The 13,819-nt window shown below is 35.6% G+C and overlaps 1 protein-coding gene across 1 annotated transcript; it reads left to right on the forward strand.

Annotated features, from left to right (window-relative positions):
• Positions 1-6,252: 6,252 nt before the first annotated feature.
• On the forward strand, positions 6,253-13,257 carry LOC113101024 (uncharacterized). Its single transcript, XM_026265516.1, has 7 exons — positions 6,253-6,297; positions 7,510-7,678; positions 11,388-11,708; positions 11,952-12,068; positions 12,184-12,291; positions 12,693-12,748; positions 12,841-13,257. The coding sequence occupies exons 1-7, from the start codon at positions 6,253-6,255 to the stop codon at positions 13,123-13,125; spliced, it is 1,101 nt and encodes a 366-aa protein (XP_026121301.1). The 3' UTR covers positions 13,126-13,257.
• The last annotated feature ends 562 nt before the right edge of the window (positions 13,258-13,819 follow it).

Raw genomic sequence — 13,819 nt, forward strand, 5'->3', positions numbered from 1 at the left:
TATTAATTTCTAAAATAATATTTATCATGCAAGCAGAGAGATGTCATGACAAATGTTTAGTGATCATTTGAACACGACTGAATCCATTCAATGCGCACACTTTCAGTACGCAGAACACTTTAAGTGAGTCTATAATGTTTAGTGAACTTCACTAAACAAATGTGTGTGTGCCGCGCAAACCAGCAAAAGGTAAAGATGCAAACATGTAGGACAAGTAGACAATGTATCCGTATCTAAGCTGATTATTAGCCTACTCTTGAGAACTGGTTTGGTTTTTGAGAGACTGAGAGGCGCAGCACGGTTGTTTGATTGGTGAGTGCGCTGTGCTTATTCCATTCATTCGTATCATATCGTAGCCTAAGCTTTAAATCATTGCCTTTTAAATATATACAAATACTATAACGTGTATGATGTATTATTATAGGTAAAATTACTCTTGCAACTCTCTGATTTCTGAGAGATGCGCAGAGAGGCGACAACAATGCGGTGTTTGATTTGCGCTCTTTCACTCATAAAGTTTACATTCATTCACTTCTGGCGCTGATCCCCTGGCTCACCTGTTATCTAGCAAACACCAGACTTTGTCAGCTTCAGCCGAGTATTCAGGCAGAATTATTCCTTGTGCGTTATTCGTTTTTTAAGCCATTATCCTTGCCATTCCGAATAAGGTATTCGGCTTCAGGCACAACCCTAATTATTACATTACATATTTTATTTTTACATGCAACATAGATAAGTTCATATAGTAACAGCTCCACGCAATATTATAATTCTAAAATTCACGTCGTACTTGCAAACACTTTGTGTGAATTATGGTTAATGCATGCTGGAGTAGTTGATTGTTTCCGACAGCGCAGAGTAGTCTATGCAAGCACTAAGTACAGTATGACAAAAATGTCGCTGTATTTATGTGCGCATGCCCAGTATAGCCAAACGTATCCCTTCCTTGCTGCGCGCATTTGTCATATCCCGAGCTTTGGTTGCGTCTGTGCACTGTGCCAAGGCAAGGCATCAGTCATTTTAATTTTTGACCACAGACATAATGTCAGCAAAAGCAGCATTATTAAGTAAATAAAATGAAAATAAAGTACATAAAATTAATTTGACCTTACAACTCCAAACTATGTTTTAGAGGGCCAGTGTCCTTTATAGTTTAGCTCCCAGGGTCGGACAGGGGGTAAAACCAGTACTGATTACCAGGGCCCCAAAGGAAGAGAGGGCCCTTGAAAAGTAGGAATCTGAAATATGTTTTATTTTACCTGGATATTTTCATGGGTGGGGGGCATGGGGGCCCATCAGGACTGCCTATGCATAGGGCCCAGTATCTTGTGTAACGCCCCTGTTAGCTTTAACCCTAATTATACACACTTGAACCAGCTAATCAAGCTCTTACTAGACACACTAGACTCTTCCAGGTGTGTTAAGGCCAGTTGGAGATAAACTTTTCAGGACATTGGCCCTCCAGGATGTAGTTTGGAGACCCCTGTCCTACAGAGTTGTTACTTTGCACATGCTTTTTGATCATTACAAATAATAATGTACATTTATTTTCTTAGAATAGGAGATATGCTGTCTCTCGCATCACAAACATTATCAGTAGTTAAGTATATGGTCTTGAAGAGGACCCTTTTTTCTCTCATTTGGACTCGGACTTGACTTGGACTCGAAACTTTTGGACTTGGACTTGACTTGGACTCGAACCTCTTTGGACTCGGTCTTGACTCGGTCTCGACTAGTCCTGGACTTGGACTTGACTTGGACTCGACAAAGCTGGACTTGACTACAGCTCTAGAATTAACAGATTCAAATTCAATTCAATAGTGTTCATCCCGACTTACATATGATACTAAAAGATGGCTGTAAATATTGTTCTTTGAACAGATACACCCGTGTAAGTTTACATATCAAACTGTGTGCATTCTAAATTCATTTATTTCTAAATGTCAAACTTGGTCAAAACAAGTGCAATAACCTCCTCTAGGGGGCGGTAAACTGCACAATCTCTGTAATGCTCTGCAAGCTTTTTCTCAATTGTTCCATTTCAATAACTTTTGTTGTGCTATAGTTATATATATATATGTGCTATAGTTAATAATAATAATAATAATAATAATAATAAAACAGTAAAACATTTAAAAGAGTGAATTGTAAATCAATCAATCAATCAATCAATCATCTATCCTTGAAGATGGCCAGACTTCACCTTTGCTGTCCTGAAGAGGGAGCTGTTTTTCAGATCACTGTGTTTGTGTTTACTTTACCATGTGCATTAGGGAAGTGTAACACAAACAACTGAACACACACACACACTATCTACCTAATATTTAGTGTGAGAAACAGGTAGTGTGAGTTGAGGTTGAAGCAAGCAGTCATGAGAACCATCACATCCATCAGTTTCTCAGGTATGATCTGTCATTGTATTTTCAATGAGAATTCCACTTTTTGCTATTCACTGTACTTGATTTCATTGATAAACACCAAAATTCATCATGCTAAATCTGAAATGGCCTCTGTCAGCAGTTCTTGGTCTCTCAGCGCTGTGGCTGGTGGAGTACTCGCTGGCTGTTAACATCACTGGATCTGTGGGAAGCAACATCTCAGTCTCCTGCAGCTATCCTGAAACCTACCAGAACAACAGCAAGTACTTCTGCCAGATGAACGGCTCGTTTGCTCCAGGAGCTCTTCAGTGTGTTCACATCAGTCAACCAGAGACGAGGTCTGAACGAGGGAGACTGGCTCTTCTGGACGACACCAGCTCTCATGTTCTTACAGCAAACATCTCTACACTGGCTCCAGAAGACTCAGGAAAGTACTGGTGTGGAGTAGATATCGCTCTGCTGCCGGATTTCACCTCTGAGATCTGGATAACAGTCAACAAAGGTGAGATACAGAACCGCTGAATAATGTCCTTAATAATGCACACAAATTTACATTAAATTTTACTGTTTTCAAAGAAAAGAAAAAAAAAAAGCTTTGTGTTTATTCATTTATTTACAACAAAGAACAGTGTTTTTGTCCAAAAAGACACTATATGAAAATTGTGCTGAAGTCATTGTGGAAATTGTACAGTGAAAAAAAAAGTCATTTAAATGAGTGACGCTATGAAATTGGACAAACATTCGATCATGAAATGATACCTTAAAAATAGCCCCAAAAATAAGTAAATAAATATAAATAATAAAGTTAAACAAATTAATTAACAAGTAAAAAAAAAAAAAAACACCAAAGGAGGGGTGAGCAATACGACTGAAACATAAAATAAAGTAGCCTACCAGATGTTTCACATTAACAATAAAAATCACAACAGTTGTTTTTGCAGGAATATTTTTTCGATTATACTGTAATTTCAGAGGTGGATTAACTTGTGTATGTGCGTGCAGAAAACCAGAAAATCAGAGCCATACAATTGTCAAATCATCTTACGTCTTGTTGCAGTTTAACATTGCTTTAAATGTTAAACTGGCAAAGTTTAAAACACATGAAAACCATAAACTTTCATGAAAATGCAAAACTGCAACCTTACATGAAAATAACTGCGATAGAGGTGAAAATACAAAAAAAAAAAATGTTTTATTATTATATAAATTATTATATTATAAACAGATTTGTTACCCAGCAGGACTATTGAAATATAGTGAAACCTAAAACCTTCATGATGACTGAATAAATAAATAAATGAATAAAACCTCCATGTCCATTTGTCACAAAGCCATGTTATGACTATAAGTGAGATCTCTATCTGTTTGGCATCATGAACACTGACATATAACAGTTATGGGGATTTCTGCGGAGTCTCATATTGGTTTCAGATGGGATGTGATACAGCATGGTCTTCCTCTTACGTGTCTTGCAATGAGTCAGTGTGAGAAGTGAACTCACACACTCACACATATGGGGATACATGAAAACCAGCCGAGGTTTCATATATGAGGATGAACTACACACCGTTCACTTTTGTTTTCTGTGCAGAACCTCCAGAAGAGGAAACCACAGACCTGTTCAAGGAAGAGCCTCCTGGTGAGATTCTGACACACACACACACACACACACACACACACACACACAGAAATCATGCAGTTGTGATTTTGCAAGCAAGTCATTGTCGCCTTTGCATCGACAGAGTCTTACTCGAGGTTCATGATGATGGTGGCTTTGATGTGTGTTGGCGCCCTGTTTTTCGTGTGTTTGTTCGGTCTGTTTCAAGTCCTCAAGCACAACAGTCGGCGTAATTCAGGTGAGCAGATCTCTGGATCATCTCAAGCATTTAGTGATTTATCTGAAACCACATGTTCTACAGTTCAAGACATGCTAATATATCTCACCTAGTACAGAAAGTAACTTGGATTTCACCTTAACGTTCACATTCTGTTGAAGCTCATGATACTTTAATGGGAAAATTGTCAGAGTAATACGACTGATATAATGCCACAATATTGAAAAAATATTTTCATGGTATAATAGATAATTTAAGGTTATTATGACCTATTTTAGAAAAATCAGTCACTTAAATCTATATTGTTCTGATCAGGTTTTGTTCTCCACTACACCAGGACTATATCAAACCCAGTGGTGGTGAGTTCATGAACTTCTACAGCTTATCATACTGTTATAAGCATATCAATATCTGATTAACGTGATCATTTGCATGTCTTTCATATAGGATGGCCAACAGAGAACAAACCGTGACCTTCCAGAGTTACCCAAAGTTCAAAGTGAAAAAGAGGAACTTAATAGACCTACAGTCCCAGATGATACAAACTCAGAACCGTCTGACTACATTGATGTTGTTTCAGCACAAACGACAGATCAGATCTACACAGAACTGGACAGCAATAGACAGAGTAAAGTGTATCAGAGTCTCACAGCTGATTCTGTTCAAGAGTCGATCTATCACACTCTCGATAAGACTAAGACTGAACACAGAATCCTCAGCCAATCAGAATCCTAGTTTCCTCTGAACTTTTGCTTTCACAAAACCAACTTAGGATGGTATTTTACCTATTAAATAAATACAGAAATCATGCTCATATGTCTCAGATATAGATTTGTGAAGAAAAGACTGCCTAATAAACTAAAGTTATAACTCTTACTATTCTTCTTATCACCTTTGTCTGCTCTGCATTCACAACTGTTTTGTTTTTTGTCTTGCTCTTCAGTAAAAATACTGAAATATCCAGTTTCTCTTAAAACATATTTTATTAGCTTTTACTTAACATTAATTCATCTTTAAAGGATCAAGCAACTGGGCCAATTTGCTTCACATTCCATTTAAACAGACAGACAATTTCAATAGTCAAAACTTACAATATAATTAGGAATAATATAGCACGTTTCTGTGTAAACAAGTGTAATATGGAAAAGACTACAACTGGTTAAATTGAAAAGTTGAAAATGACAGAGAAGTTGGTCATATTGAGAAAGTTCAGTGAAATGCATTTGAAACTAGCTAGAGGATTAAGTTTGGTTAAAGATTGGTCCTAAATAGTAACAAGGAAGTGAGACAAAGCCTGCCAGACAGATTCAATTTTATTCTCTGCACACACTAGAATCAATTAAAAATGTGGAAAGCAAGAGTCTTTTGTTTCTGCATCTATACAGGTGAGTTGTAGTGATCATTTTACAACAAAACAGCAGCATCTTGATCTCAGACTCTTAACTGCTTAAGTGTCAGCATCAGTGGTATGAAACCCTAGCTTATCAAGCTTGGCAAAGGCTGGTCCTCATTCAAGTTAATCAAAAGGTAAATCTACAAATGACAATCTACTAATAAACGTATTACTTTTATTGCTATGATGTATTGAACAAATAATGAGCGTGCATATCATGAATGCTGGGTCTTGTTTGTTTTCTGACAATCTACTGAACCTACTGGTAACTTGTTTGCCACGTAGCAATAAAAAATATACTAAAAACCTTGATTATTCTGGTTAGTCACATTGTACTGCTATTATTTTGAACAATACTGTATATATATATATATATATATATATATATATATATACACAAGTTAACAGCAAACAATTTACAGTCCAAATACAAAATCATAGTCAATCAGGCTTGGGTCAAGTCAACCAGGAATATCACAGAATGGAGGCAAAAAAAAACAAACAAAAAAACAATACAACATAATTATCACATGTTCACAATCTTATGCACCAACACACTATCTCTCTGGTAAGACACTCAAAAATGAAACAAACAACAATAACAAGGCAAACAGCAAACTACTGAGTCACACACGATGACACAATCATGGACTCGATTGAGTGTTTGGGGCAGTCCTTATATCTGGATCAGGTGAAGAGGAGAACCAATCACAGCCTCTCTCCAGGAACCGCCCATCTGAAACAAACATACACAGAGAGAACACAAGAGGGCAGAATGGAAACAACCAACAAATGACTTGGGCTCATAACTCGCTTAACACCATTTGAACAGATCAATTTCTCGAAATATCACCATTAAAACCGATTAATATCTTTATTTGTTAATTAAATTATTATTATTACATCATTAAATAGACATGCAATTAAATGAACATTTAAATATTAAAATATTGATTTGTATTGTATTGCTTCATAAATACTTAACATCTTTTTTGTTTGGATATGCATATTCTGAACAAACAAAACTGATTCATATGACAGAAAAAAAAAAATCTAAATCAAGATTAAAATCCAGTTATTTTCACATCAGTTTGCTTTGCTGTAAACTGTATATAGTGAAATTAAAATGTATTTTAATTGTTTAATTATTAACTATTTTCACAGAGGAAACTTTACATATATTCCAGTGCTACTTATGACTGGTTTTCTTGTCTAGGGTCACATATACTGTAACACATGTATTGCCCATTGTTAATTAATGCATTAACTGACATTAACTAATTGAATCTTATTGTATAATGTTACCAGTTGTCCTCAGTTTGTTATGTGTTGAATTCATCAATAAAGAAAAATCATTGATTTGTTGTCTTGAATATATAAATGTCTCTGGTTGAAAATGGAGATGTTATTTAGCAGTATTGAGACTCATTTGTATGGTATAGAAATGTGTGTGAGTTTAGTGTGAGTACAGGTCATGTTACGTCACTATTGCGTCACTGCAGATGTCTCAAGAGGATGGCGAGACAAAAAGAGAAGTAAATACTTTGTCTTACCAAGCAGGAGGAAGGAGTCTTTTCAGCATGTGGATTTTTTAAGGTTTCCTCTCCCACATTTCCACAGGTGAGTAAGTGTTAACTTACTCTTTGTGAGAAAATTAACATCTAAAGACTGAGGCATGATGACATTTAACATGAATGATATTTGGACTGACTTGTGCTATTTATTCATTTGATCATGTGATATCCTGTCTGACTCTTCATTTCTAGTGGGGTCTCTGAATCTTCAAACTGCACCAGTGGGAGAAAACATCACAATTCATTGCTCTCATTTCCTAGCTGGTGGAAACGTCAAATATTTCTGCAGAGACTCTTGTGTGAGTGATAATATTCTCATTCGGTCTGAGACAGGACAGAATCCGACTCACACAGATAGATTCACATTGTTTGATGAAGGATCAGACTTCACCGTGACCATCACTGACCTCCGGCTAACCGACTCTGGCACTTACATCTGCGCAGTAGACAGATGTCTTAAAGACACTTACAACTATGTAACTCTACATGTGATTGAGGGTAAGTTATGCACTGAATACATTTCATAAGTTATTTTAGTGAGTTTTATGGGTTGTTGTTTCATATCAGCCATCTAAGCTAATAGATAGTTGGAGCTGTATTGATGGTGTTTGTGGCACACAGTGTTCTGGAGTGGTAGAAAGCACTTGTATTATTAGTGAAGAAAGAAAAAAAAGAAAACAAATTGGTTATGGTTAGAGCAGTTGAAATAACCCTTTTAGAGGCTGAACATCTTTCTGGGAATATGAACTTATAGATAACCATTAATGAAGTATTCCTGTAAAGTTTGCTCATGGTATAATTTCCAGACAAAATATATTAAAGCATTCATTTTTTATTTATATTTTTTAATGAAATTTTAATTCAAGCAACCAGAAAATCACTTTGTGTAATTAAAGTCATTTTACTCCAACTTTATTGAGTAAAGCTGCTTTGAAACTGTGGGGAAAAAAAATACCAAATATATATATATACATGTGTGTGTGTCTGTGCGTGTGATTGACTAGTAGTGTTTATCAATCTTACAGTTCAGACTTGTTGAAAGTCTTAACTCTGTGTTTCTCAAATATGTGGAAATATTATAATTCTGGATTACGATAACCACCAACAGGAAACATACATCAACATGTTCCTTTTATAACAGCATATTTATGTACTTATGTTTATTTCATCACATCAAAACCACATTTTCTGCTTTTCTTTCCACTAATATTTCTATTATTCACAGTTTCTACATTAACTCCTGTTCCAAAATGTGCATCCTTAACTCATGCAAGAAGAACAACTACATACATAACCGGTAATTGCCATCCATCCCAATACATTATTCTGTTCATTTAACCCAATTCCAACCTAACCCATCCATCCCAATCAACTTTACTTCATGTTATTTCACCATTGCATCACTGCTGTGTCCATCCCTAATCAATCTAACCCATCCATCCCAAACAATCCATCCCTTTCCCAATCCATCCTGTCCTAATCCATTCTTCCAAATACATCCCCATCCAAATCAATCAAAACATCTAACCCAATCCATCCAACCTAATCTATCCACATCCCAATCAATCTATATTCACATATTTATTTTAAGAGAAGATAAAGCAGACATAACAGTTTGTGATCTATCAAAATTTATCCTGCTGTACCATCACAAACCACAGGAGGGAAACATGACACAACCCATATTGAAATCAAGTTTATTCTTTATAAATGTATTTTTAGAGAATAAAAGAACATCAGCGATGAAACGCTCAACTGTCAACACTTCACCAAAAACATCAAGATCAGCAGATTTTCCCAGTTTGTGTGTGTGGGTGTGTGTACGTGTCAGATAGGAAGGAAAGAAATGTTATTTTGAGTGCTGGTTTCTGTCCTCAGATCCTATGTTTCATGTCGGTGCTGCTCTTGGTTCTCTGGTGCTGACGTGTACAGTCATCTTCTTTTTATTTATCAAACTAAAACTGAAGAGACGCTCCTCCAGTTTGACATCGTCTGCACATCAACCTGGGGCCTGTACTATGAAGCTGGATTAGGTGGCTAGCCAGCTATGTTTCAGCTTAGTTTCTGCCAACCCTGGGTTTTAGGTACTATGAAAGTAGCTCTGCTTTAATCTGTGTTCGTTGTCATGGTATCTTACACTGCACGGCTAACCTGCTCCGGGGCAGGTTATGTTCTGGGTTAGAGATCTCAAACTGAAGGTGAACCAATCAGATGTGAGAGAAGTGACACATGTCTGACACAAAGTCACTCCAGTTTATCTTGCTCCAAATTAAAGGTCACTAATGCTTAAAAAATAAATAAATAAATAAATAGAAGTCTGGCTTTAATGATAATAACTGAGTCATTTTATGATTTATATAATTATACTGATTCATATTATTATTTATCTCTTACACACAAGCAATTTTAGTTTAACATTTATTATAAATTATTTTAAATAAATATTAATGTATACAGATCATGTCATATAAATAAGCTGTAGTATCAAAAGATTGCACTTTTTAATTTTAAAAATTACAAATCTGAATTTACATGTTCAAGTCTCTTTCACTATATATTTTCAAATGTATAAACAAAGTTAACAAGTTCCACTTGGGATTACACTGATGGAGCAAGATAATTTATTTTATTAGTCCTCCTTCATTTGTCATATGACATTTAAATTTGTCATATTCTTTAATCTCTTAACAAAACCTTTAACCTTTAGTTTTGAATCTCGCTGGGTCTCTCACAAGAAGTAAATCAAACTTGCTTTGTGTTGCAAGGCTCGTGATTGTCTGTTTGCCAGTGATGTCACACATTCATGTGAACGCGCGCCACAAATTCAGGATCAAAGCCTGAATCGGCAAAGAAAGTTGATGAACAGCATCATGGTACCAACAAAGCCGGATTGGAGAGGTTTGGTTTTGTCAACTCAAAACTAATCCTGTAACTCTGAATTTGTTCAGCTACCATCATGGTACAGGCCCCAGGTTTTCTGATTTATACCACACCAAATGTCCCTGCACAAACAGACAGTCTGAACTATTCCTCTGTGCAGTTTATCAAAGAACCCAACCGCAGTGTGAAGACCACTGAGATGTTTGAAATGAACCCGAATGAAGGAGTAGAAACACTTTATTCATCTGTTCAAACTCAACACCAGTCAGACATCACTGATACAAACTCAATAATCTATTCCACTGTTCAAAAAGGACAGTAGATGAGGTCGATTTAACAAGTGCACTTTTAATTTATAGTTCAAATGTCTTTCTGTTGTTGTCAATGCTTTAGTGCATAGGTTCTCGACTCTGGCTCTCAAGGTCAATGTTTCTGCAGAGTTTAGCTCAAACCTTGATCAAACTCACCTGTCTGTAATCCTGAAAGCCGTTGATTAGCTTGTTCATGTGTGTTTGATTAGAGTTGGAGTAAAACTCTGCAGGAAAGAGGTGCTTGCTATAGAAAAAAAATGAATGTCTACATTAATATTTGTTTATACAGTGCAAGTCAGCTAAGTGTTTAAAGGGGAGGTTGGTAATTTTTAGATACTGAACTACTTTCACAGGCTCTTCAGTTTTAAGATTGTTTATATCATTCATTTATTACATATAATTATGTAATATTTAGTACCTCTGAGGATAACTTACTGGCAAATTGATTGTCCTTGTTGTTTGATCATATATTATCCCAAAAAGTCACAATGATTTATTCTCATTGCATTGTATAACAAAATATAAACATTAAGCATTTATATTCAAGACACAATTTAATGATAATTATGAAAAGTTAATTTAAAGAAATGTAATGTGATGCTCTCTGCGAACACTGTGCAAATACTCCACATGACCCCATACAAGCATAATAACATTAGCAAATTGTATGGAATAGATCTTTTCTGATATTGTGTTGATATGCTGTCAAGATATTATCATGTAGTGACGAATTTTGGTTAGAAATACGGAAAGGGGAAGGAGAAGTTAAGCATTGCGCCATATACATGTCAGCACAGAAGACAAAAAAGGGTTGTTTTTAAGGGTTTAATTTAGTCAAAACTGTCATTTAATCCTCATCATGTGGAGCTTTCTTCTTCTCTGCTTCTGCATGCATATCGGTGAGTTCTCCTGCGTGTGACAGTTTAACACTGCTCTAATTTTCCACTTCAATCAGCAGACAGGATTTCTTAATACAGCAAATGTGATAATCCTGGCTAATGACATTTTGTTTTCAGCTGTTGTTGTTGCTCAAACTCCAATTGTTGGACACAGAGGAGAGCGGCTTGACATCAGATGCCCCTATGAATCTGGATATGAATCAAATTCAAAGTATTTATGTAAAGGCAAGTGCATCTTTGTATCAAGAAACATCATTGTTAGATCAGGATCTCCAGCTGAAGACGAGAGATTCTCTCTGACCGATGACACGACGGCCAGAGTTTTCACCGTCAGCATCACTGACCTGAGAACAGAGGATGAGGGACAATACTGGTGTGCTGTGGAGAGGACTTTAAATACTGATGTCTATTCAGAGATTTTGTTGCTGGTTAAAGAGGGTAAGAGATAATTTCTAAAAATGGAACGCTTTGTTGGGGACAGATTGACCCCAAATTAGTTTGCATGAATACTTGTCTTCAGAATCATCCAAGAAGGATTTGATAATTTTTCATCTATTTGAGTTCCAAAGTCAACGGATTGAAACCAATGGGGGTCAATTTGAGACCCAACACAAATGTGTCATTGCATAGTGCTCATGTATAACTGAACTACAGTATGGTCCGTCTGTATTTTCTCTTTAGATGAGAGGTCAACAGCATTTCCAACCACCACTCTGTTTTTAATAACAAGCACAAGTGTTTCATCAGCTCCTCTGACTCCTCAAACCCTGCTAGCACAGACGTCTGCACCTGACTCAGGTAAACATCTCTCTACATCTCACACAATCACTGCTCCTGTTCCTCTCACATAAACATCATCATTTCACTCTGAGAACCAACCGAGTGGTTTATTTGATCTTTTGTGTTTTTTTAGATTCATTTGTCATCATCATCATCATCATAACTTGCGTAGGTTTGGTTTTGCTCCTGATCTCTGCTGTATTCCTTGTTGTGGCTGTACGAAAGAAAAAGCAGACTTGTGGTAATATTTTTAAACAATATAAATGAAAGAATGCATGAATAAAATCTAAAAGTATGATTTTGTTTTTGTTTTTCCATTGAATTCAGATCAGTCTTATTTTAATGTGGCTGAAATATTATTGGCTTTATTAATATTTTGAATTACTTTCTATTTTTATATTTTCAATTTTTATTATATATATATATATATATATATATATATATATATATATATATATATATATATATATATATATATATATATATATATATATATATGATAAATAGAAAATTGACAGTAGACATTCTTTCAACTACTCTTTGTCTGAAAAAAAAACTGCTGAAACAGTGACATAATGTTTGAACGTAGGCTAAAATGAAGAACTGAATTCAGTTACTGAAAACAGCATTCATCTATCACAGGTCTGGTTTCCTTCTTTACTGAAGAGCTACATGTGACGACAAGAAAAGCAGAAGAAGTGAGTCAGGATCCTCTTTATTTAAGATTACTGCTTAAGTAAAATGTTGAGGTTTACTTTTTTGCTTAGTTTTTCCTTATTCCGGTTTATAGAATGCTTACGAGAAAGGAAACCCAGCTGTTTTCTCAAACTCACACACAGCTCAACGTGATGACGGTTCTGCCACAAACGAGTTTCACAGACCTGCAAACACAGAAACAGTCGACACAGACCTCGACTACATGAATGTTGCTGCTGCTGAGAGAAACGCTGTGGATCCAGATCAGATCTACACAGAACTGAACTCCAGCAGACAGAGTGACGTTTATCAGAGTCTCAGAACTGATTCTGTTCAAGAAGAGTCCATCTATCACAGTATTGGTCAAACACTGGACTGAACACTGAAGCCTCACAAACAATCAAGCAATGGTAACAGTAGTCTTAAATAATCTTGTAGGTCTAATACATGTAAAAGATTGTAAATATGATACATTTATCACTGCCTTAAACTCAAGCTAAACATGCTGTAAAGATCGTATACACTGTAAAAAATGATTCACTTTATTTACTCAATAAAATTGTTTAAAATGTTACATTCAATATTATTAATTACATTTAACACTTTATAATTAATTATAAATAATCAAATTAGATGGTTACAAGCAACCATTCAAAATGAGTAGAATAACATGAAAAAATTAAGTAAAATATTCACAAAAATACAGATTTTATTGAAAACAAACAAACAAAAAAACACTATGCTAAAGAATACTATGTTATACATGCCAGGCCAGTAGTTGGGGATCATGAAACACTATACATGTTCACATTTTTGTTGCTTACATAGATATGATACAGACATCATGTTCAGAAGTGTGTGTCTTCAGCCCCCCAAAACAAAGTTATTTAACAACACAAAAAGTTCACAAACAGAATCACTGAAGGAAAAAAAGGGTACCTTTATAGGGTTACCGTTATAGTGGTCAGTGTTTGCTTTAGTTGGGCTCTTGACCCTTGACTTTTTACTGTTACATTTTGTTTGGCTGTTGTAACTGAATTATAACAGCTACTTGCTAAGAGTATTGTGGTGGT

The sequence above is a fragment of the Carassius auratus genome, unplaced genomic scaffold, assembly GCF_003368295.1.
Source record: "Carassius auratus strain Wakin unplaced genomic scaffold, ASM336829v1 scaf_tig00217450, whole genome shotgun sequence".
Lineage (NCBI taxonomy): Eukaryota > Metazoa > Chordata > Actinopteri > Cypriniformes > Cyprinidae > Carassius > Carassius auratus.

Excerpts from the sequence above, each read along its gene's own strand:
- LOC113101024 (XM_026265516.1), top strand. The coding sequence starts at position 6,253 with ATGGACTCGATTGAGTGTTTGGGGCAGTCCTTATATCTGGATCAG. Across the intron at positions 6,298-7,509 it reads AGTCCTTATATCTGGATCAG|ACAGGACAGAATCCGACTCA; the intron begins GTGAAGAGGAGA and ends ATTCGGTCTGAG. Across the intron at positions 12,069-12,183 it reads GACGTCTGCACCTGACTCAG|ATTCATTTGTCATCATCATC; the intron begins GTAAACATCTCT and ends GTGTTTTTTTAG.